Raw genomic sequence first — 26,077 nt, 5'->3', positions numbered from 1 at the left:
GTAAGGCTAAGGGTCTCCCCAGATATATCGACGCGCATTCGGCAAAAGCCGATAGGAAAAAGCTTTATGTCCGCGCAATAAGAGCGAAAAAGTCGTCGTTCGGGTCGGCTCGCATCGGCCGGCGCCTGCCGACGCGTCGACGGCTTTTTCGCTCTTATTGCGCGGACATAAAGCTTTTTCCTATCGGCTTTTGCCGAATGCGCGTCGATATATCTGGGGAGACCCTTAAGCTTTGGTTTCCTCCGATAGCGGTGCCGTCATATAGCGGCCGTCTCCATACAAATACTACGACATCCATATTTAGCCGTATTATGGAGACGGCCGCTATATGACGGCACCGCTATCCTAGGAAAACCGATCTTAAGCATTGGACTATTTGCGTATCTTGGCCGCGTTGGCTGCATTGTCCTTGAGGATCTTGGATTTGAGATGGTCTTTGTACTTAAGGATGCCGCCCGTCCACTTGGTGCAGGTTGTGTTCTCGCAGATCCAGATCTCCTCGGCTACCTGGAATCATTTGGGGGGTTAGTTGGGAAACTATTGTTTTTTTTTTAAGTACATCCTTTTAGGGCCACTTGCACGAGGTTAACCGGCTAAGCCTAGAGTTACCAGTACAATTGAATCCTGAGTTAACTTAACTCCGAGTTAGTGGCTAACCCAGGCTGGTGCAAGTGGCCCTTATTATTCCATAACTATAGTTCGTTTTTTTTAGCATTAGAAAAAAGGTAAACAATTTTGATGTGTCTTTTAATTGAAAAACATGTTTTAAAAATAAGTCACGGCAAATAATTATGTAACAATTATGAATCTAATACGATCATTTATATTCTTCTGCTTTCATAAGTATAAGTGACTGATTTTTAAAAAGCGTTTTTCAATTAAAAAACATGTCAAGATCGCTTACCTTCTTTCTAATGCAAAAAAAAACGAACTATAAGTGATTTTAAGTTATAAATCACTTCATAGTATAAAACAAAGTCGCTTCCCGCTATCTCTCTGTCTGTCTGTATGTATGCTTAGATCTTTAAAACAACGTAACGGATTATGATGCGGTTTTTTTTAATAGATAGAATAATTTTATATTATTTTAATGCTTCTAAAAAACCGGCCAAGTGCGAGTCGGACTCGCGCACAGAGGGTTCCGCACCATCAACAAAAAATAGAGCAAAACAAGCAAAAAACGGTCACCCATCCAAGTACTGACCTCGCCCGACGTTGCTTAACTTCGGTCAAAAATCACGTTTGTTGTATGGGAGCCCCACTTAAATCTTTATTTTATTCTGTTTTTAGTATTTGTTGTTATAGCGGCAACAGAAATACATCATCTGTGAAAATTTCAACTGTCTAGGTATCACGGTTCGTGAGATACAGCCTGGTGACAGACGGACGGACCCGTTTTTACCCTTTGGGTACGGAACCCTAAAAACGGAACTTGATACCTGGTTGATGAGCCGGAAGTCGTGGCTGACGAGCACTAGGCCGCCCTCAAAGTCGTTGACAGCGTCGGCTAGCGCGTCGATGGTCTCCATGTCCAAGTGGTTGGTCGGCTCGTCCATCAGCAGCAGGTGCGGCGTCTGCCACGCCAGCCACGCGAACACCACCCGGCACCGCTGCCCGTCCGACAGCTGACGCATCGGGCACACCTGTACACGACCATAGAGAAAAAAATATATAGAGTGCTCACTCCATACATCAGTTTTAGTACCAAAAAGACTATTAGCATCTAGCATCGAGTAGCGGAACTATCAGTACTGCTACTTGACAATAGATGTAGCACCGACCGGAAAGTCTTATGCTGTTGAGATAAGCCTTTCCGGTCGGTGCTACATCTATTGTCAAGTAGCAGTACTGATAGTTCCGCTACTCGATGCTAGATGTAGACACTGAAATTAATAGTCTGAACTGATGTATGGAGTGAGCACTCTATGTATTTTTTTCTCTATGACACGACGGACAATGTTCGTCTTAGTGTACGACCAAAACATGTATTTTGCCGAAACCATAGAGAAATATAGTAAGACAAAAGTGCTCACTCCATACGTTCAGACTATTAGTTTCAGTGTCTACATCTAGCATCGAGTAGCGGAACTATCAGTACTGCTACTTGACAATAGATCGCGCCAGCCACGCGAACACAACCCGGCACCGCTGCCCGTCCGACAGCTGACGCATCGGGCACACCTGTACACGACGGACAATGTTCGTCTTAGGGTCTCCCCAAACTTATCGACGGGGAATCGGCAATGCCAATAGAAATGAAACTTTATGTCCACGCAATAAGAGCGAAAAAGACGCCGACGCGTCGGCCGTCGACGGCCGAACGGAGCCGAACCGAACCTTACCTGTTTATGCTGTTTACTATCGGCTTTCGCCGAATCCGCGTCGATAAGTATGGGGAGACCCTTAGTGTACGACCGAAACATGTATTTTGCCGAAACCATAGAGAAATATAGTAAGACAAGAGTGCTCACTCCATACGTTCAGACTATTAATTTCAGTGTCTATATCTAGCATCGAGTAGCGGAACTATCAGTACTGCTACTTGACAATAGATGTAGCACCGACCGGAAAGTCTTATGCTGTTGAGATAATGAAAATGAAAAAATGAAAAATGAAAAAATCGTTTATTGGTCACAGTCATTATTGTGTAACAAATTGAGAAAGGGTTGGGACCTCCTAGTAAGTATATCAATACTTGTGACAGGAGGTCCCGCTCTTCCAGCAGCAAGTTAAGGGTATACAAACCAAACCAAGATAAGACTTTCTGGTCGGTGCTACATCTATTGTCAAGTAGCAGTACTGATAGTTCCGCTACTCGATGCTAGATGCTAATAGTATTTTTGGTACTAAAACTGATGTATGGAGTGAGCACTCTATGTATTTTTTTTCTCTATGCCGAAACCGAAAGTTCGGTTTTGGCTCTAGTTTTGGCCGAAACCGAAACTATAGTAAATTTACAAAATTGTTAAAAAAAATTATCCGCTTTTATACAGATATTAAGACTGAGTCAACCGTCCAGTGGCGAGCTCACTAGGGGAATTGTGTTTTCTAATAAACTAATTAATTTCTGTATACATAAATATTATTGTCCTACTTGCTCCTCAACTTTTGGCCTTTGTCACATAGTTTAGTTTCATAGTACGAAGTACCATTTCGTAAGTTTCGGCCCGGCCGAAAGGTTCGGCCGTGTTTTGGCCGAAACCGAAACTACGGCCGAAACATGATTTAATGGCCGAAACTGGCCGAAACCGAATCTTCGGTGTGACACTAGTTCGTTTTGAAATGTTTAGACAAACTTTCAAAGCGGTCTGTCCCTTCACCCTTTGATTGCCTAAAGCTTTGGATTCCTCCGAAAACGGTGCCGTCATATGACGGCCGTCATATAGCGGCCGCAATAGAAGACGGCCGTCTTTACGGTGGCGACATGTGAAAGTACCACGGCGTCATAACACACCGTCATCCACCAAGGTCAAAGCGGCAAATTTGAAAAATGTAGGCGCGATGGGATAACGTCCCATAGAAAATTTGAATTTCGCGCCTTTTCCTACTGACAAGATTTGCTTGATCATCTATAATTTACTTGGAGGATGAAATATCATCAGAAGAGGAAAATAATCGTAGCACGGAATCATTTATTCAAATCTCGTGTCATTTATTCAAAATGGCGTCAGCGCTATCTAATAAAACGTTCACGAAACTATCGACACCGTCATGACGGCCGTCATCTTACGTTACGTTGACAATCAACGTAACGTAACGCCGTCTAGGAAACCGCGCCATCTTGTTTACATAGACAACGTTCTAGTGACGTCAGTCAACGCTATATAGCGGCCGTAATATGACGGCACCGTTTTCGGAGGAATCCAAAGCTTTAGAGCCACTTGCACCATTCCACTAACCGGGGTTAACCGGTTAAACCTGGAGTTACCATGTCTACCAGTACAATTTTAGTAGATGGTACCTGCTGCCGGCCAGTGAGGCCGTAGCGGCCGATGATCTTCCTCATCTCCTCTCGCTCGCGCACGTCGGGGAACTCCTTCATCATGTAGTCGAGCGGCGACAGGTCCAGGTCCAGCAGCTCGTGCAGGTGCTGGTGGTAGCGGCCGATGCGCAGGTGGGAGTTCTTGCGGATCATGCCCGTTGTTGGGACCAGCTGGAATACCGATGGTCATTTAGGGTAGTATTCCACCTGTCCAAATTGTATTTGCATCTCACATTTTGCTTGAATGAGAGAGTGAGACGCACTCAAAGAAATTGGACAGGTGGAATAAAAATACTTAAGCTTTGGTTTCCTCCGATAGCGGTGCCGTCATATAGCGGCCGTCTCCATACAAATACTACGACATCCATATTTAGCCGTATTATTTAGTATGGAGACGGCCGCTATATGACAGCACCGCTATCCTAGGAAAACCGATCTTTAGCTAAAATGTCTTAAAACTTTAACGATTTGGCAAGGGTCGAATTGACATGGCTGATGAGAGGTTGAGATGTGGACTTTTTCCTCAGTAGTTTTTTTAAATAGACATATAGAGTAAAATTGCAAAACAAATATTCTTCACCCGCGTAAGCTGAAGACGCGGGTTCGATTCCCGCCTCGGCCGCCGGTGGATTTGGTCACTTTTTCTTTAGTGTATGACATCTATTTCAGTTTATATAATTTATACAATAGTAGTGTAATAATTTGATTTGTTCCCTAGTTGAGTAAAATTGCTATTATATTCTACAGAATAGCAAGTTCATTTAACCACCAAATATCACCGAAAACTGACGAAAGAAAACGTATCCCACTACATATAATATTACGGCGTTATTCATACACGTTTGCTAAGTTAATCAGTTGATGGTCGTCGTTTGTCCTTTTCTATGGTATAAGTACAGACAAACGACGATCATCGACTGATAAAGTTAGCAGCCGCTAATGAATAACGCCATTGTCAGGCGTGGCTCACTCCGCGATTTCGTCGCTTTGTTACAGGTAGCTAAAAGTACATCCGTTCCACACCAATTTTGGTGGCTAGCCATAAGCCGCGCGTGGCGCTGTCGCCACCTAGCGGCCATATCTGTCCTGATCGTAACAGACGCGTTTTGTTAGAGAGCGAGTCTTCTGTACCTAGTACTATTACCTAAATTATTTGACACTCATAACTTATACGAATTTTATTTTATTTTATACGAAATTTACTCTGACCAATTACTAATTATACATAAATTAAATATTATACATAATAGCATGCAGGGCCTGTAATATAATTTAGTATTAAGCTAGATATAAGACAATTTGTGTGCCCTAACGGGGTGTCATGGAAGCTTCCTGAATAATTGTAACAACATCCTATGTACATGACTATACAAATAAACATCTTATCTTATGTTATTATTTATTCTGTGCCATTGTTCGCAACAGGGATGTTGCGGATGCCGATTTTTTGACATCCGCGGATGCGGATGCGGATGCGGATTTTTAAAGGCTCACATCCGCGGATGTGGATGCGGATGCGGATGTCAAGATAGTACCTTAAAAAACGTCAAATATTACATTTTAGTAATTTTTATTTCAAAAAACCGGCCAATTGCGAGTCGGACTCGCATTCCAAGGGTTCCGTACATTAAGTCCCACTCACACTTGACTGCTCATTTCTAATAGGTTTTTTGGTTAATGACTAAATTACCTAGCAGTCTAGCACTTAAGCCGATGCTAAGACGTTCCTGTACCGACTTGTTCCACATCCGCATCCGCATTAAATCCGCATCGATTTTATGCGGATGCGGATGCGGATATTCGCAACATCCCTGGTTCGCAAGTCGTCACTCACATCTCCATAGAGCAGCTTGAGCAGCGTGGACTTGCCCGCGCCGTTGGGGCCCACTAGCGCCAGCCGCGTGTCCAGGTCTATGCCGAACTCGAGGTTCTTGTAGATCCAAGGCGTGCTCTCGTTGTAGCGGAACGACACGTTCTGAAATATAATACTCGTTAGCAAAATAATATATTTTCTCAAAAATGGACGGCAAAGTCGACGTTGCCGGTTAAAAAATAGGTCGCGAAGTGCGTAGTTTATGGTCATTCAAAAAATTAAAAAGTTAAAAACATTGCAGTCTCGATTTCGGGACTGCAATGTCGCATACAAATTCCATTATTTAACGAGTTCCAAACTTTTTTAAACTTTAAATGGCCATATGAAATGAAGGCATAGGTCCCTTAAACAGCCAAACAGATGATCAGCACTTATTATTATAAAACCTATAACAGACTATCGCACCGCACCGCGACCTTGGAGCGTCGCACCCATAAGTGAGAGCGAGAAACAGATATCTCTTTCTCGCTCTCACTTATGGGTGCGACGCTCCAAGGTCGCGGTGCGGTGCGATAGTCTGTTACAGGCTTAATGTTGGTACCGCGACTATTTAGGTGTCTCAAATAGGTTGGCGTATTTTCAGCAGAAAAATACACTTCTTTTTTTTTTTTAAAGCGGTAAGCAAATTTTTTTAATGGTTGTATTTTTTTCTGTGAAAATTAGAACGTTGCTTCTGTAAGTTCTGTAAAATATTTCTATTTCTTGCACCATTTTTGAGAAAAGCACTATATATGACTCGGCTGGAAGGCTACTTGCTGGCTTCGGATTCAATTAAACGGACTCCCAAGGTCGTCCGTTTAAAACGAATCCTCAGCCTGCAAGTAGCTACTTCCGAACCTCGACAATAATGTACTATTAAGTAAATTTAATTTTAAGCATTATATTATATGTCAATATGAGAGATTTACAGATTTACACGTCAAAGTAACTTAAAAAAAAAACACAATCTAAACTAACTAATGATAAAAGAAACATTAAAGGATAAAACACAAATTACATCATATTCCTCGCGTTGTCCCGGCATTTTGCCACGGCTCATGGGAGCCTGGGGTCCGCTTGGCAACTAATCCCAGGAATTGGCGTGGGCACTAGTTTTTACGAAAGCGACTGCCATCTGACCTTCCAACCCAGAGGGTAAACTAAGCCCGTATTGGGATTAGTCCGGTTTCCTCACGATGTTTTCCTTCACCGAAAAGCGACTGGTAAATATCAAATGATATTTCGTACATAAGTTCCGAAAAACTCATTGGTACGAGCCGGGGTTCGAACCCGCGACCTCCGGATTGCAAATCGCACGCTCTTACCGCTAGGCCACCAGCGCTTAAAACACAAATTACATTTAGACTAAACTAGCCGATAAAATCGTTCCGCGACCCACTCCACGATCGTGGTAGAAAGCTGCAATTTGCCATGGATATATTAATGAATTAACCTGACAAAGTGGTAAATAAAATTAAAATTAAGGCACCGCCGGCGAGAGACAACATTTATTCTTAAATTTGAGAAGGGGCTCAACTAATAATTTCTCTTAGGCCCACTTACACCACCCCACTAACCCGGGAAGCGGTTAAACCGTTATCCCAGTATCAAATTGTGCAAGTAACCATGCAAACTCCAGGTTGAACCCGTTGAGCCCGGGTTAGTGGTCGGCATAGACTAGGAATCCTCTAGACTGAGTTTAGAGCAATTATTTCATGAAACCGACGCTGCCAAAAATACGGGGGTGCGGGGGGATGAGGTGAGCGAATCCTGTGCCGTGATTGGTCCGTTCAAAGACACGGACCAATCACGGCACGGGATTGACTCGAAGATGGAGTAAAACTACCGTATAAGTGGCAGAGGGGGTAGCGTTACTATGCTCAGTCTAGAGGATTCCTAGTCTATGGTGGTCGGTGACACGACCCACCTGGACCATGATGACGGGCGGCGGCACCTTCCCGCACGAGGGGAAGTAGAAGTTGAGGGTCTTGTCGTCGATGACCTTCTCGGTGAGACCCTGGGCGACCATCTTGGCTAGAGTCTTCTCTTTGGACTGCGCCTGGCGCGCCAGCTTGGCCGAACCGTGACCGAACCGGGCGATGTAGTTCTGTGGACATTTCAAAGTTTCTTCATCTTATTTTCCTCGCGTTGTCCCGGCATTTTGCCACGGCTCATGGCCTGGGGTCCGCTTGGCAACTAATCCCAGTAATTGGCGTGGGCACTAGTTTTAATTTAGTTTTAGTTTTCATTTCATTTCAAAGTTTCTAATCCCCTTAATAAAAACTACTATTCGAATTTAAACTACAATGCATTCAGAAGGCTGTTGGGCTTACCCAGTAGATGTAGTGCATCTGGCATGTTTTGCGAAGCTAGAACAGACGGTTTTCCGGCAATCATGCGCAAGAAAATAGTATCTCTGCTATTTCGAGTTAGAAGCAGTCCCAACGGTATTCTGAATGTTATTGCTGACAAATATGATAGCCCAATTCTCGCCTATTGGATTGGGCCATAGACTAGGAATCCTCTAGACGGAGTTTAGAGCAATTATTTCATGAAACCGATGCTGCCAAAAATACGGGGGTGCGGGGGACGAGGTGAGCGAGTCCCGTGCCGTGATTGGTCCGTTCAAAGACACGGACCAATCACGGCACGGGATTCTGACACTTTGACTCGAAGATGGAGTAAAACTACCGTATGTATAGTGGCAGAGGAGGTAACGTTACTATGCTCAGTCTAGAGGATGTCTTGTCTGTGGGATTGGGCAAATTAAAGGGGTAGCCCTTATTGAATATTAAATATGTATGTACCTACTTATACCTAATACTAACCTTTAGCTTAGTTTATTTGTTTTAATTTTACTGTTTGTTACTAACAACTATGAAGTCTGTTCTTCGAAATAAAGATATTTTTTTTATTTTTATTATTAAACTCTTTTGTGGTGCTGCAGGGGACCATCGAGTGCGCCGACTTCTGGCCGAAGGGTGTTGTGTTTCGGAGGTTCCGGGGCAAACTGCCGAATCCGACACAGGAGCAGCCGATGCAACGGAGCCACGCCGTTTTGTCGACTAAATAGTGTTTATTTTTAAGTTTATAAAATACATATGTATGTTAGTCTGTAAGGTATTTGTAATATGGGCCTTGTTACCTGAATTAAATTTCTAAATAAATAAATAATAATAAAATAAACTGTGAGACCTAGGCTCTCCGAAACATGGTGCGCGAGTGAAGACAAAAATAATGAAAAAAAAACGAAAGCGGCTAAAATTTATTTCAATTTACGTATACGTATTTTAGACGGCGTTTTTCTTTGCGCTAGCGAAAACATGCTCCTGTTGTCCAATGATAAGGTACGTCCAGATCTGACCGGATCGCCACGGGAACCTCACGTTGCGCGCCTGTTGGTGAGTGATTCCAGAATGTCGTGTCCCGGTCCCGCTTGCAGCGGGTCCCGCGAGTGCGAGAGAGACAGTACCTTCATGTTCGCGATCTGGTCCTGCTCCCAGTTGTACTGCTTCATCTGGTTCTCGAGCAGCTCCATCCTGGTCCGCACGAAGGCCTCGTAGTTGCCCGTGTAGTACTTAAGGCGCCGTTTGCTCATGTGCACTATGTTGGTGCAGACTCCGTTTAAGAAGTCCTGCGAGTGTGAGATGAGCACCAGGATGCGTTTGTAGCTAAAAAGTTTAAAGTAATGTTAGTTATAAAATATATGAACCAAAAGACTATTATTATGGAGGCCTGTGACGCCAGTAACAGTGATATTGACGATTGTCGCACCTGTCACCATGGCACAGGGCGGACACACCATACATCAAAAATAATTTGCGTTTATGTGTGCACGGCACGTCTGTACACGCGTCACTGTGTATGTGTGGGTAAGTCGCTATACTGACATGACGCCAAAAGTCCGCCAGATTCCAGTACATGGAAGTGCGTGGAAGTTCTGTATGATATACTATTACTTATGTAATATATGTTTAGTATTTATGTATGTAGCATGTATTTTATTTTATAATAATATTTATGTATTTTATTTACTTTTGGACATTTAGGTTAGTTTACTTTTAAAGTGTTACTGTACATTCCGTAAGTTTGTCTATCTAATTTGAATTCTCCCCTCATCTACTCGAAGGTTAGCTGGAAGAGATCCCTTACAGGGATAAGTTCGCCTTTGTACCTTTATTTCTGTAAACATTATGTAAACCTGTGTTGTGTACAATAAAGTGATTACTACTACTACTACTACTACTACTACTACTACTTATTCTGTGACCATGGTGATATAGGGGCCTGTGGTGACTGCGAGTTGTCGTACACTCTCCATCTTGCAGTCAAGGTGGTATATCGTCGTTGAGAATGCCAAATCCGTTATGTGCTCGATTTTTGATTAACAAATAGTTACCTAGCAACAAATTAATAAGGTATTAATTACTTTGATTAAAATCACGCACATACCGGATTTGGCATTCTCAACGACGATATGAGGAAGGCGACTCACTTTTTGAGTTCTTCCTCGAGCCACACGCACGCGTCCAGGTCCAGGTGGTTGGTCGGCTCGTCCAGCAGTAGCAGGTGCGGCTTCACGTACAGCGCGCGCGCTAACGCTATGCGCATACGCCACCCTGTACACAAAATTATACGTTACACTTCACAGTTTTTTTTTTTTTTCGATGTGGCGCGCGCTCAGTTCTTGTGAGCAAGGACCCCGCTAAGGATACGGGCGAGCCTTGCTCATATGCATATCTGTCGCCAGTTTTCCCTTAGTCGCCTTATACGACACCCACGGGACGAGATGGGGTGGTGCTATTCTTTTCTGATGCCGGCACCACACTACACTTTACAGTTAGTTATGCTCTGGTTTCCTAGGATAGCGGTGCCGTCATATAGCGGCCGTCTCCATATAACAACGACATCCATATTTATCAGTATTATTTAGTATGGAGACGGCCGCTATATGACGGCACCGCTAGCCTAGGAAAACCGATCTTTAGAACCCACAATCGAACCTCAAAAATAGTTTTAACTCTCGCGTTTTGTACACATAATTAATGTCAGTAACGGTTCTAAGGCCCAAGATACACTTGTAAGTTTTACTTAAAGTTGGGACACAGCTGTACTACAGAATGAGAGATGAATATCGTTATCTCATTCTAACAAATTTCCGACGTTTCAACCAGGTTGCACTAGCACCAGGAAGACTGACGTCCCAGCAAAATAATGAAATTTAATCGCGTTACACCCGTAAAGCTTTGGTTTCCTCCGAAAGCGGTGCCGTCATATAGCGGCCGTCTCCATACAAATACTACGACATCCATATTTAGCCGTATTATTTAGTATGGAGACGGCCGCTATATGACGGCACGGCTATCCTAGGAAAACCGATCTTTAATGGCATTAATTTTATTATGAACCTCAAAAATCTCTCGAGTTGATAATGATTGTTACTCGCAGTGCATCACTATCACTCGTATATTTTCAAGTCGATATCAACACACAACAAAACTTGATGTTTAAAATGTGAAAATATAAATGAAACTCGAGTATAAATGAAAATAATTTTCAACTAGCGACCCGCCCCGGCTTCGCACGGGTTAGCAAATTATACATAAACCTTCCTCTTGAATTATAGTTTGTAGCTTTCTAATAGAGCCCGAAGGCTAATCCTATTGTCTATTGTTAAGTAAAACCGCTCGTGCCACGTGCCACAACCACCTGCATAAAAAATCGGTACTTCGGTTACTGAGTGCCGGCGCTACAGAACCAGTCTAAAATGTGTCATCGAGATGCGTAACAAAGGAGCGTTATCGGAGAGCGCACCTACACTGGTTTTTTGAGCGTTGGACTAGGCCGCGCTCAGGTGCCAAATAGAATAATTAGGACCCTTTTTTGCAGGTAAGTAGCACGTGCGGTTTTACTGAACAATAGACAATAGGATAAGCCTTCGGGCTCTACTAGAAAGCTACAAACTATACTCTATCTATTAAAAAAACCGCATCAAAATCCGTTGCGTAGTTTTAAAGGTCCAAGCATACATAGGGACAGACAGACAGCGGGAAGCGACTTTGTTTTATAGTATGTAGTGAAGTGTTACCTCCGGAGAAGTCTTTGGTGGCCTTCTGCTGCATGTCCTTGGTGAAGCCGAGCCCGTTGAGGATGTTGGCCGCGCGCGCCTGCGCCGTGTCCGCGCTCAGCTCGTCCAGCCGCTCGTACACGTCCATCAGCTGGTCTTGAGACTCTACGGAACAAATATAAATAAATAAATAAATAAATAAATATTGGGGGACATCTTACACAGATCAACCTAGCCCCAAACTAAGCAAAGCTTGTACTATGGGTGCTAGGCGACGATATACATACTTATATAGATAAATATATACTTATATACATAGAAAACATCCATGACTCCGGAACAAATATTAGTGTTCATCACACAAATAAATGCTCTTACCGGGATTCGAACCCAGGACCATCGGCTTCGCTGGCAGGGTCACTACCCACTAGGCCAGACCGGTCGTCAATATTTATTTATTTATTTATTTATGTTAGGAGAACCAACAGCTTTAAAACTTACAATAGACAACAAGATTAAAACAGGAAGCCAATTACAGGAACTCACAGGTAGTTACAAAGTATTAAATTTACAACTAATGCTAGCACCTACGCGCACACACATGCGTACAAAAAGAGAGAGAAAAGAAGCATAATTGAAAATGGCAATAGAAGCCTTACAATAAATGGATCCTAAGTTTTAACACTTATAACTAAGTTTTAACACTTATAGCGCCTAGAATAACAGAGGTCTCAGAACTCAAAAGATGAAAACAAAATAAAATAAAATTTATCAGATTGAAATGTAGTTAATGAATACGTTATGTAATGTCAGTATAATATTAATACACTAAGTTGATAAATTCAATGCATTTGCTCGCCTAATGAAGAAAATAAAAAGAAAAACAGAAAGTGTAGGTACATGAATTAATTTATTAATATTTAAGATTAAGTGCTCATGGTAGCGGAAAGGAAAATCTTTCGTAAGATCCTGGGACCTATCAAGAGAGACAACGGCACGTGGAGGATAAGGAGGAATGCCGAATAGGAGTTGGTGGCCGGACCCAATATCATCGGCGAAACGAAATCCCACAGACTTCGCTGGTTCGGGCGCCTATTGAGAATGCGAGAGGACCGAGCTGCCAAGAGGGCGTGCCTGGGAAGACCGACTGGTAGGCAGTGTTGGCCGAAAGTTAATGCGAATTGAAAATGTTGGCCATTAACCATTATAAATTGAACCTTAAACCGTATCGGACGATTATAGTTTACGATTCAATTTATAATGGTTAATGGCCAGCATTTTCAATTTGCATTAACTTTCGGCCAACACTGCCGGTAGGTCGGCCCAGATACCGCTGGGGAGACAGTGTGGAAGCGGATCTGCGTTAGCTTCAAGCCGATAATTGGCAGGAAACGGCGCAGGATCGGGAAAAATGGTGTGCTCTCGTTTCGGAGACCAAGATCCTCTTTGGGTCGCTGAGCCGTAATAGTTAGTTAAGTGCCAGTTGCACCATCCACACTTGACAGACTGATCAACGTCGGCCGGCGCGCCGCGGCGCCTTACTTTGAATCTTCCCGTTAAATTAAATTTAGCGAATTTTTTAACGGTGACAGACGGTTTGGTGCAACCGACTCTTATAGTTCGTTTTTTTTTAGCATTAGAAAGAAGGTAAGCGATCTTGACATGTCTTTAAATTGGAAAACGTTTTTTGAAAATCAGTAACTATTGTTTATGAAAGCTGAATATAAATGATCGTATTAGAATAATAATTGTTACATTTGCCGTGAATTATTTTTAAAACATGTTTTTCACTTAAAACACACATCAGGAATGTTTACCTTTTTTTCTAATGCTAAAATAACAAACTATAGTCGTGAGAGTTGCGTGAACTTTGCGTTTACGCATTACGCAGCGCTGTCAAAATTTTGAATGCGCAGTATTGAGCGCGTATATATTTACATTTACATTCATTCACTTTTTTTGCAATCAGTACTTCATGTAGCTGTGTGTGTAATCATTCGCCTCAACTCCCGTGGAACTACCTAGGGCATGCTCCCGGGAATTCCCGGTTCTCAAATTCCCGGGAATTCCCGGGAATTTTATAGTGCTGAAAGAACCGGTACTGAAGACCCGGTAGCGGTACTTCCCGGTTCTCATCAGTTTGCGTATTTATTCCCATTTCAATAGTAGTTATCTTTTAGTAGTTTAGTTTTAGGATATTTCGAATATTCTTTTAGTAAGTTGGTTTTATATGAAAATATTCCGTTCTCAGGTTGAATTTTTACCTTTTGACCCTTCTATTATATCTTCTTCTATCGTATCTGTGCCGTCATAGTGATGAGTGTATCAACTACGGCCGTGTGGCTCGTATACCTTAATGCCCAGGCGGAGGCAAAGTGTGCGGGTTAATTTCGTAAAATAGGTTGGAACCCTAATAAAGTGTTTTCTTTTTTTTATAAAATAAGTCATTTATGAATATTTATGCAATTATTTATATGAAAATAAGTCATTAACGCTAACACAAACAATTTCTTAAAAATAATCATAAGAAGCCTAGAGAACCGGGATGAACCGGGAATCCCGGTTCCGGCTATACCCAGAACCGGGAAATGAAATTCTTGGTACCGGGACCGGTACTGAATGCCCTAGAACTACCTATACGTATTCACGCACACACACGCGTACGCTCGCACGCACACACACCCGTACGCTCGCACGCACACTCACCATCGTCCTCGCAGTGCGCCAGCTCCTCGGCCAACTTCTCCAGTTTGATCCGTTCCTCATCGACCTCCATGACGCACTGCAGGGCGCTCTTGTCCGAGGCCGGCATTTCCCGCGTCAGGTGGAATATGTCGATGTGGTCCGGGATGGGGACCTCGCGGCGCCCGAGAGCGGACAGGAGAGACGATTTGCCTGGAAACGATGACAAATTTAGTCACGATTAAAAATGCAGAGTATGCGGGATCAAAATATGGTTGCGTACCTATTACTTAATCCTTTAAAGCAGTTGTAAATCCTATTTAAAACGAGTCAATATAAATGTTAATAAAAAGATCGAGTTACTTTGAAAAAGTGATACTATTCCGAGACGATTTGCCTGGAAACGATGACAAATTTAGTCACGATTAAAAATGCAGAGTATGCGGGACAAAAATATGGTTGCGTACCTATTACTTAATCCTTTAAAGCAGTTGTAAATCCTATTTAAAACGAGTCAATATAAATGTTAATAAAAAGATGGAGTTACTTTGAAAAAGTGACACGAAATACCGTAATACTATTCCAGTTGTAGGCTTAAAACATATTGTCACGTCCTTGAGGTTCAAAATAAATTATTCAGCCTTAGTTTCTGTCCACTATACGTCCGATTCAATTTGATAATCGCACTCCATACAAATATCCATCCTACACTACAACCTACATCTTTTAAAGTACTGAATTCTAAGATTATAAGGAATTTTCCAGGCTTTTCTGCGAGTAATAGTAACAAGCATGTGCAAACATTCAAAATATTAAGAGACAAATTCGCTCAGCAAAAAATGAATATCATGATCGCGTTTTAATCACCTGTCATGTCATGCGTCACTTTCGCACTTACATACTTGTTAGAACGTGACAGGCATGGTGACAAACGATAAAGAGCCGGCCATCTTAGCCCTTCTGGTTAACGGAGACTTTAGGCCCCTTAATCACCCGAGTTACATGGACGGCCCGCTAATGCTGGATTACATGGGCTACATGGCAATATAACACTGATTTAAACTTTCACGATTTTTACACATTATTAAATTATACAACGGGACTTAATCGCGTATCTAAGTTTTAAGATTTACCTCCGACGTTTCGAGGACGGCGTTGTCCCCGTGGTCTCGGAGAAGACTCTCCGACGACCGAGACGAGAGAGTGGTCTTCTCCGAGACCACGGGGACAACGCCGTCCTCGATACGTCGGAGGTAAATCTTAAAACTTAGATACGCGATTAAGTCCCGTTGTATAGTTTAATAATGGCAATATAAGTCGAAGTAATTGAAATTCGTCCGGCCGGGGCTACACCGGCCACACGGCCGGCTTCCAATGTTTGTAAATTGTATGACGCCCTGGCCTCGTTACAGGTATGTTCATTAATAATAAGTCTTGTACTAGTGCGTGATACTAGCTACCAATAGAAAAAAACCTATAATTGCTTTAATAATGTAACAAGGACGTTTTCGGTGCAGACATCTGCCAAATATTATATACCTATTGGTATTTTTGACATAAACTGTAACAATTTTTTAAGCATGATTTTTTTAGCGACATATAATTTGCTAATTTGTTATTTGATGATAGTAATAATGATATAATATTTCTATTAATTTATAATGTAAAATCAATAGATTTAAGAATATTGCCGTGCCCTACCAGGGCCCATGTGAAACAACTATTACCTATGTAACACCTGAGTACCTACCATGGATGCAATAAATATATGAATTATGAATGAAAATGACAATGTACAAAAGTCACAGACAAGACATCCTCTAGACTGAGCATAGTAACGCTACCCCCTCTGCCACAAATATACGGTAGTTTTACTCCATCTTCGAGTCAAGTGTCAGAATTCCGTGCCGTGATTGGTCCGTGTCTTTGAACGGACCAATCACGGCACGGGACTCGCTCACCTCGTCCCCCGCACCCCAGTATTTTTGGCAGCATCGGTTTCATGAAATAATTGCTCTAAACTCCGTCTAGAGGATTCCTAGTCTATGACTAAAGTATATTGTTTGTTTATAGTATGAGTTTTACCTATGAAATTTACTCTTGTTTATTGAAATAGGAACGATTGTTTATGTTGATTGTTAGACTATTCATATTTACTAACTTCTTAACAAACTGCTTACCATTGTTACTAACTTAAAAGAAGGAACTAAATATTTTCTATTCACTAAAAGGTTTATGTACAAGGGCACTCATAAAGTTTTGCCCCTCCGTCATGGCGTGGCACCGGGCGCGACGTTTGCATTCTACCTGATTTTAAATTACAGTTTTCCTAGTCAGTCTAAAGGAATGACTATAAATGAAACATATGGAACGAATACTTAAACTATTGCACAATCTAATATAGTTTAGCAATGAATTGTAAAAAGCTTTCGTTGTTGAACTTGGCGTTTTTTAACACTACGGTCTCTAAGTGGATATTTTATACTAATACTAACGAAAATGGATTTAGAAATATATAGTAAAAAGTGTAAAAACAACGCGCCGCGCCCGGCGACCAGCCGGCGCGGAGGCCACTCGACAACTGATCGCAACTAAGCCTCGGCGCTCTTTAACTACCCGCAAACCACTGTCAAAACAACACGCACATTTACTAAACAGCATTACCTATAGTCGCACAATGTGTATTAGACTTTAAATAGCAAAGTATAGAGTTGAAAATACAACTACGCGGTTTAATACTTAGGGAAACTTCCACATTGCGATACAGATTTCTAAAAAGTCGCAAGAGCCAAAACATATCAAACAAAACTAATCATTATTCTCTATATTGTAAAGTTCCATCTATATTAAGTGTTAGTGCAACATTGCAGATAACAAATACATACATTTGAAAGGAAAATTCCGAAAAACATTGCGATGCCTTACAAGAATGTATTATTCAACATTCGCTATGCATTACGTTCAATATTTAATTGTTTTGGTACTAGAGATATCTACTTGCAAGTGATGACGCCAGACCCAGTTACATTTATGTGTTCATACATACATACATAAGAATGATGCAAAGTAAATAAAGCAAGTGCAGTAAAGTAACCAGAATGATCTGAGTTCTACGCAACATAGCAAGCTTTATATTAAAAAGAGACCCTAACCTGTATTTGTAATAAATTATTTTTATTTTATGTAATATTATTTTATATACTAGCAGTAAGGATGCCCTTCCACTGAGGAGATGTACAACCAATGCAGTGCTGATAATTCCGCAACTCGATGCTAGATGTCGACTACAAAAATAATAGTCTTTTTGGTACCAAGACTGAGTGAGCACTCTATTCTTACTATGTTTCTCTATGGTACCGCGTACGTACCGCATCCATTAAGCCCGACAAGCCCGTATCGTCGTCCACAATTCAGCTCGAGCAGCGTGTCTTGCAACAGCTCTGACCCGTAGAAGGTGATGGAGAAGTTCGCGATCTTGATGTCACGCGAGCGAGGGTGCACGGCCAGGGAGCCGGTGCATGAGCGCGCCTCCGAGTTTATTCGCGCCTCCTCCTCCAGCTTGAGACACAGCGCCTCTGTGGACAAAGGACTGGTTAGGCGGGGGTCAACGAGTTAACAGTTTGACGTTTAACTGCGAAGACAAGTGAAACGGGTCTCTATTGTAAGTCATAATTAATTTGGTTCAGAAACGCGTCACTTTTCAGGATTGCCATAAAACAAACCTAACCTAACCTATCTATAGGATAACCTTACGGAAATCCTGAAAAGTTAACGGTTTTAGTTTTATGACTTATGATAATATGGCAAACAATACATTATGACTTAAAAGTTTATGGGAAACAAAGGGTCCAAGGGATAGTGTCAGTCGATAAAATGATGACGTAAGACAGTAGCGTTATGTAATATTATATTACAGTCGCTTTTACAATAAAAAATAAAAAATAATCAAATATCATTTATTATCAGGCAACTAAGGCCCATTGATACCATAGGCCATAGGACCTTACAAACTAACATACATTCAATAATAAAAATCTTACAAGCTAAAAATTTATTTATTTCGGCGACACGGTGATTTTCTGTTGTGTCGCCTGTTACGGTGTAGGATTTGGCAGATTCCCACGGAACCGCCGAAACACCACTCCCTTCAGCCAGAAGTCCGCGCTCGACACACGCACGCGCGCGGGTGCACACGCACCAAGAACGAGGTGAAGTGCACATAATGGCGCGATCGCAGCTGGAACACTTCCAGGTCGTACCGGATCTTCTTGCGAACATATTCCACCACATCGTCAGCCGTGGCGGAAACGTGCAGGCGCGATACATATAGCGCCGTATTCGGCGTGGCAACTCTCAGGTCAGAAGTAATATCTAGCTCCGTAGTGCCACACTGGCTCTTGCGAGGCACCTCTCCTTCGACGCCTGTGTGAATCCTTTTTCGGTGCGGGGTGGCTTCTCATCACGAGAAACACGTGAACAGAGTTATTTTTAGATGACCGGTCGAAGTTTTTTACAGATTGCGCCAGCATAGGATTCCCTTGTTAGTCAATCCTACCGATAGTGGCAAACTCTAGTTTTTATTTTTATTTGATGGCCTCAATGCTTTTTAATGTAGCCAAATCCCATAGAACAAAACAAAACGAGGTGGTACTGGCGCTATCTATAAAAACCAAAATATTTCTTTATGTATTTTTATGTAGTCACACTATGTGTTCGAATCCCGCCCCGGCAATCGGTGGACTCGGTCACTTTTTCGTTAGTGTATGATATCTACAAGTATTTCAGGTTATAATTCATACACGAACCTATGTACCTATAATATTTTCAATATTTAAAAAAAGTTAGAAATTGAAATATGTAGATATCATATACAAAACAAAAATGACGGCCCTTGGTGATGTGTGTCAGCTTCTTAAGTCTCTTATCTCTAATCAATTGAACAGAAACCATTGTTTTCGTATGTATTGCCTCTTTAGATGTGGGCACTGTTTAAAAATATCTGGGAGTCCGAGAAGTTGCTCGGAAAACATATAAGACCTAGCTAGATCGATTTTTCGCACTCGAAAACCCCCATATAGCAAATTTCATGGACATCGTTAGAGTCGTTTCCGAGATCCCCAAATATATAGCATAGCAATTCTTGTTTATTTATATATATATATATATAAATAAACAAGAATTGCTCGTTTAAAGCTATAAGATGCATCTCTACTTACAGCTCACAGATTAATTAAAAAAAAATTAAAAATGTTTATTTACTTTCACAATAATCATCTTAAACTTAGTGATTGGAACCTCCTTTTAAGCTTTAAAGCCTGTGCCAGGAGGTACCGCTCTTCCTTATCTGGAGAATGTTAATAAAAATTGTGCTACATTTATGAGTAGGTAATGTTAAAAGGTAAGTATTTCATTTGCTTAATTTAAGTTACAATTAAAATGCTGAAAAGCTGTATACAGAAAATGCTAAAGAAAATACAGATCAATATAAGAACGATAAATTACCCCCTCCCCCCCCCGGTGTGTGTGTGTGGGGGGGGGGCGTGTGTGAATAAGTAAAGCTGTGCGTATTTTATGTTGGATAGGTTAGTCGAGTGAGTAATTCTTCGGTTTCCTCGTAGGTTTGTGTCATAAGCCAAGCCGGTATAATCTTTTTGCACTCATAATAGTGTTTACTGTATATATTGAGTTCTTTATTAAAATAGTTATATAAGTGTGTAGAAAGTGCTACGTAATGCCGTTTTGCAAATTTAGTTTTATTTTGGGGTGCAGTAACAACTTTATACATTCGTCTTTTATGTGTGCAACAGGGATGTTGCGAACATCCGCATCCGCATCCGCAACCGCGGAACTTCCGCATTATTTTCAACATCCGCATCCGCAAAAAATCGATGCGGATTTAATGCGGATGCGGATGTGGAACAGTTCGGTACAGGAACGTCTTAGCATCGGCCGAAGTGCTAGACTGCTAGGTAATTTAGTAATTAGCCAAAAAAACCTATTAGAAATTAGCAGTCAAGCGTGAGTGGGACTTATTGTACGGAACCCTTGGAACGCGAGTCCGACTCGCACTTGGCCGGTTTTATGAAATAAAAAATACTAAAATGTAATATTTGACGTTTTTTATGTACCTATCTTGACATCCGCATCCGTGGATGTGAGCCTTTAAAAATCCGCATCCGCATCCGCATCCGCGGATGTCAAAAAATCGGCATCCGCAACATCCCTGGTGTGCAAGTGTCATCATATGGTAATAATTTGTGTTTTCTCAGAACTATGTGAAGAATAAACAATCTTCTTATGGAAAGAAGATTTGTCATACTATATAGTCTTTCAGTGGGAAATCTTATTCTCTTAAAATACATGACCTTTAGTAGGCTGCGCTGCGCACGTTCTAGTTGCAAGAAACGCGTTTTGGCCGCGCCTCCCCACAGATACCGAATATTGGCTTTTCAATACGTCACCGATAATCGCATGTGATTTGCAATACATTGTGGTATTTAGTCGATCAATCGATTTCGTTTCTCCTACTACAATTAGGTTTTTTTTTAATATTATAAATGGGCTTACTCATGGCCACAGACTAGCCGAGGCGAAGACGTGGCCTACGATACGAGCCTGCCCAGACAGAAGGTGCCTGTTCACCCTTGATTTGAAGGTTGCCGGGTTATATGAGCTCGGAAATATAGACGCCGGCAAGGAATTCCATTCCTTGGCAGTGCGCATAAGAAACGAGAAAGCAAAGCGCTTCGTGCGAATTGGTGGAATATCTACCAAGTAAGGATGGAAACCGGCCGTGCGTCTAAAAGTCCGATTGTAGAATGGGGACGGTGGAATAATCTAAAATCGCAAGCCATTTGTTGCAACATCGGTATTGTCTGTAAAAGCCTAAGGGCCGATACAGATGGACTGCAACCTGACTGTTATTTGTATGGGAACTGCACGCCAATAGCAACCCTAAAGACAACTAGATACGATTCTAACTCAATAAACAATATTCAAGTGACGCAAAGCGGTGAAAAAACTATATAGTTTATTAAGTTTTTACAGAGTTCATTGCCCCCATGGGCTATAGAAAGTTTGTCACGGTGGACTGGGCACAGTTGCATTTCTTACAAAAACTACAGACTGCCAACAATCTGTCTTGCTTTAGATTTGATAATAGATCCAAATGTCATCTGGTTAAAAACGTTAATGGTATCCAATTTAAATTAAAAGAATATACTGATACACCTATTGTCCAATCAATTTTATTTGTGTATTTCTGAATTTGACTATACATATTTAAGTTGAAATATTATGCTATTTAATATACGAGTTGGAAATTGGAATTCGTCATAGTAACAGTTAAATAATAAATTATCTTTTTGGGGTTATAATACTAGCTTTAGAAAAACACAGTTATTAATCACTCTGCAGCTCTAAACATGAAACTCTGGCCATACTAGTTAAGTTTTATTACTTTTAATAAAGGTTAAACCAATTTTTTTCTGTTTTTGATATGGGTATGTAGTATGTATTTGTCAATTTTGTCAAGTATGACACCTCAGGGCTGCATATCCACCAGAGATGTGCGTGGATGCATAGAGAGGATGTTTGTCCTTGCACATCAGTGGAAACCCAGCCTAAGGCTGCGGACTCAAGTGACGGCCGGTGCGTCGGTCGGTCGGTCAACAAACTCGATGGACACTTTCGAAGGGGAATAAACACAAGTGGACATTGATGTGCACGTATCAGCTTTAAGCTGCCTGTGCATTCACATATAATAATAATAATTCTTTGTTCTAGTACAGTCAGCATCTATAGTAGCAGAAGAAGTCACGCGCCAAAACTATCTGCCACCCTGGAATACTTTTACAAAAAGGGATATATCTACAGTTCCTGGGTTCAGCTTCTGAAAAGCTTGTAACTTGTAATATAAGCGTATGTCACTTTTTGACAACAATTGTTAGGTAGGGACTTCCGTATTACAAATTACAAGCTTTTGAGAAACAGGCCCTTGCTCTAAAGTATTTGTAAAAGTCTAATTGTTCTACATATAGATACATAAAACAGATTTTTAACATCCAATCAACCTGTATTAGGGCCACCCCACATCTGGCGTCCTTCGAGCGTCGGCGTCGGTCAGAGCTATGGAAAATGACGCCGCTGCGCAGTTGCGTCGACGTCGCGTCGACGTTGCGTCAAGCAGGGCCATAGAGTTGTAGACGCCGACGAGACGCCGACGCTCGAAAGACGCTAGATGTGGGGTGGCCCTTATATTAAATCCTGTATCATAAATCATAAACAAGTACTTGTTACAAAAACCTTTAATTTAATAAGTAATACTTATTTGTACACTAATGTTATAAGCAATCATTCCAAACTTTAAAACAGATTGATTCAATACTTCCAAATTTTTTATCATGAACTACATTTGACCACACAAAACAAAACCTTATGCTGTTTGCAGTTTCATTACAAATATTACAATGGACGAAAAAAAAACAAGTTCAATTAGAAACGCCATCTAGGAAGTTGCACTGAAGAATGAAAATCATGTAGGGTCGACTACAAAGAGATGTATCCACTTTTTCACCTTATTACAAGGCAGTAAGGTGAAAAAGTGGATACATCTCTTTGTAGTCGACTGTACCTACATTGTGTCAAGCGTGACCATATATAGAACAAGACATAGGGTTATACCACACGCGTACCTTCAGCTGTGAGCTCTCTCGACTCTTCCTTCGCGGTGCCGTTCGCTGTACCGTTCTCTTCGTTCGTTACACGAGTCACGTTCTTTTTGTTCCTGTTACTGGCTGCCTCTTTCTTCTTCTGTTGTGCTCGCTTTTTCGCGTCTGAAGGCATCTTGATCCGAACCTAAGCTGAAGGAAAAAAACCATTAATGCGTCACCAACACATGAGTGTAATCATAAAAACGTTGTTAAATTTCACTCCACTAGAATCAACGTATCACTTCACGGTTTTTCCCATGGGTACCAATTTCCTAGGGTCACTTGGGGGGTATGTATTGGTTCGTAATCTCACAGACTTTACTTTGGTAAGAATTGTAGTATCAAAAGCTTTTAAAAATAATCAATTTACCGAAATTATTCTATAAGATGATAAGCAAGTCGTCCGCGTCTACACGTGCTGCTATGAAAAGGAAGCAGTATTCAAAGAGAATATAATCACTACGTTTTAAGAGACGGGACTTCCATACTAGCGATTTGAATCAGTTTTTGCAGTCTGTGTATGTTTGGTTCCCTAATCATTACCAACATGTACGGCAAAGAACTGTCAAAGAACAATAGTACCAACATAACAGACTTAAATAGTGTAGCATCCTACGCGTTTGCGTATTTTGTCGATATCGATAAAATTTTATCGATATCGATAATATGGGGATGGTTGTAACATAGGCTCCTGTCAACAAATTTCGTACTCAGGTTAGGATTGACTCCACATTTAAGTCGTACGTTAAGACCCCAGTACACAATGGGCCATCGCCGGCCACTCCAAGGGACGCATTTATGCGTTAGAGGCAGCAAGTGATATTGCTATCTCATTCTACCGCATGGCTGCGTGCCTTGGAGTGGCCGGCGATGGCCCATTGTGTACTGGGGCCTTTATATATAGTGTTCTTTTCTTTGAGTGGACTAATACATGGTTGGACTTAAATGTGGACCAGAAATATTTTGGAGGATGGAGCAAAATGACACGTTTTTTTTATTAAAAGCTTTTTTCGAAATGGTCTCCGCATACAAATTTTAATGCATGTAACTTTTCTTCCCAGGTCTTCGTTCCCAATTAATTTGACCCACTGCTTGCACCTGAAAACATACAGAAAACATCTAAATGTGTTATATAAGCAAACTGTAGCGTGAAAGGGAGATTCTTAAAATAGGAAATTATGTGACAAGGTATAATGGCAAAAAAATGGAAAATTTCCTGCAAGGAAGATATACATCTGGGAAAATTTTCGGAGAATTAGTTATAGTCATATCGCATGCAAGATAGAGTTAGTCCAAGAAAAGTCTGCAGCGATTTTGATACCTAGCCCACGCAGTGCATGTGTTATTTTAAACGTCAAACGTCTTTGAAATTATGACGTTAAAATAACACTTGCACCGCGTGGGCAATCAAAATCGCTGCAGACTTTTCTTGGCCAAACTCTATCAGGAAATATCACTCATATTACTACTTATATTATTTACATTGAATGACATTGATAAACAAATAAAGCTGCAGTTATCGATACTTGTAGTACATAGTACATCCCTAGTTGACAATGAAAATTGATATGAAATATCTAATTTTCGATGTGTTTATAGCCTGCTACACCAAAATAAAGCTAAAAGTATCTAAAGCAATACCGGTAAGGTCTTCATCCAACGGAAATTTCGCCATGAACTTTCTTTTTTGGGGAACATCGCGAGTGTAGCGATTGCTACATATTTTGCATTTAAAGACCTTGATTTTCGGTGGCATTTACACAAAATCGATGGAGTCACTATATGTTTTTATCACATTTGATTGAATTTGAAAATGGCAAAGGCTTTTGAAAATTAAACTCCAAGAAATACGCGAGTAACACATGCAAGGCGCCATGACAAGCAAAGCAATATGGCTGACAGTTGACTTGCTTGACAGCTAAATAGCACTGATGTTTTATTTTGTTTTGTTGGCTATGGTCGGGGAACCAACTTCCATACAAAAAAATGTTTTGTTCCTAGTTGCGTCAGCCTGGCAGTGTTGCCAGGGCTCTGGACATAGATATAATATACTTAAAGATAAGTCTTAGCGAGCTGTCACTGTTACCACTTTTGTTTAGTGTACCTGTACGATTAACAATGTGAATCCACCTTGCTGCAGCCATGTCGATAAAGTCATATCGATAAACTATCGACATTTCTTGCAATTTTAATTTAACTTGAAAGGCTTAACGACAACTAAAATAAACAAAAAATGCTTCTATTCTTTATGGAGGTCATCAGATCACGATTTTATCGTCACTCCACAGCAGGGAACAAAGGGAAAGTTCAGATTTTTAATTACAATACACAAATACCTACTAAAATATGTGTTCCGCAATAATTGAATTATAGATGTTCAACCAAATCTTGTCAGTAAAAAAAGGCGCGAAATTCAAATTGTCTATGGGACGATATCCCTTTGCGCCTACATTTTTCAAATTTGCCGCCTTTTTATACTGACAAGATTTGGTTGACCCAGTATATATTATGATATTATAATATATTCATTATCCATTAGCATTTCAATTATGTTTATTTTTAACGAAGATATTGAAGCTTCAATTAATCGCTATTTCGTTCCGCTGCTTGGAGGATATAATCAAACGGAGACGCCATGTCTGTAATTTTCTGTACAAAACAGTCTGCCGATTTTTGCGGGGGAGGGGAACGTCAAATGTATGCGTAACGTAAAAATAGCCATGTCAGATAAACGTCAGTCCATACATTGTGTATGACCGTTGGCCGCCTATTTTCGACAGAGG

At 41.1% G+C, this 26,077-nt stretch overlaps 1 protein-coding gene across 2 annotated transcripts; it reads right to left on the bottom strand.

Annotated features, from left to right (window-relative positions):
* Positions 1-366: 366 nt before the first annotated feature.
* Positions 367-23,729, bottom strand: LOC134660896 (ATP-binding cassette sub-family F member 2). 2 transcript variants are annotated; one of them, XM_063516763.1, is made up of 12 exons: positions 23,665-23,729; positions 23,277-23,444; positions 17,952-18,158; positions 14,608-14,796; positions 11,923-12,066; positions 10,330-10,453; positions 9,307-9,505; positions 7,762-7,941; positions 5,817-5,957; positions 3,962-4,153; positions 1,440-1,643; positions 367-507 (listed from the first exon to the last, which is right to left on the bottom strand). In XM_063516763.1, exons 2-12 carry the CDS (start codon positions 23,425-23,427, stop codon positions 373-375), a joined length of 1,866 nt encoding a protein of 621 aa, XP_063372833.1. In that variant the 5' UTR covers positions 23,428-23,444; positions 23,665-23,729; the 3' UTR covers positions 367-372. The 2 variants fall into 2 exon arrangements, with proteins under 2 accessions (XP_063372833.1, XP_063372834.1); XM_063516764.1 differs by lacking the exons at positions 17,952-18,158; positions 23,277-23,444; positions 23,665-23,729 and adding an exon at positions 16,764-16,784.
* Between the last annotated feature and the right edge of the window lie 2,348 nt (positions 23,730-26,077).

Source organism: Cydia amplana, chromosome Z (genome assembly GCF_948474715.1).
Source record: "Cydia amplana chromosome Z, ilCydAmpl1.1, whole genome shotgun sequence".
Lineage (NCBI taxonomy): Eukaryota > Metazoa > Arthropoda > Insecta > Lepidoptera > Tortricidae > Cydia > Cydia amplana.
Note: the sequence above shows the minus strand (reverse complement) of the source record. Positions and strands in the feature narration are given on the sequence as shown.

What these genes read in the sequence shown, in the direction of transcription:
- LOC134660896 (XM_063516763.1), bottom strand. Translation starts at nt 23,427, where the DNA reads ATGCCTTCAGACGCGAAAAAGCGAGCACAACAGAAGAAGAAAGAGGCA. An exon ending in TGTCGGGCTTAATGGATGCG is followed by an intron (nt 14,797 to 17,951) that starts GTACGTACGCGG and finishes CATCGTTTCCAG; the next exon opens with GCAAATCGTCTCTCCTGTCC. An exon ending in GCCTCACTGGCCGGCAGCAG is followed by an intron (nt 1,644 to 3,961) that starts GTACCATCTACT and finishes GGTCGTGTACAG; the next exon opens with GTGTGCCCGATGCGTCAGCT.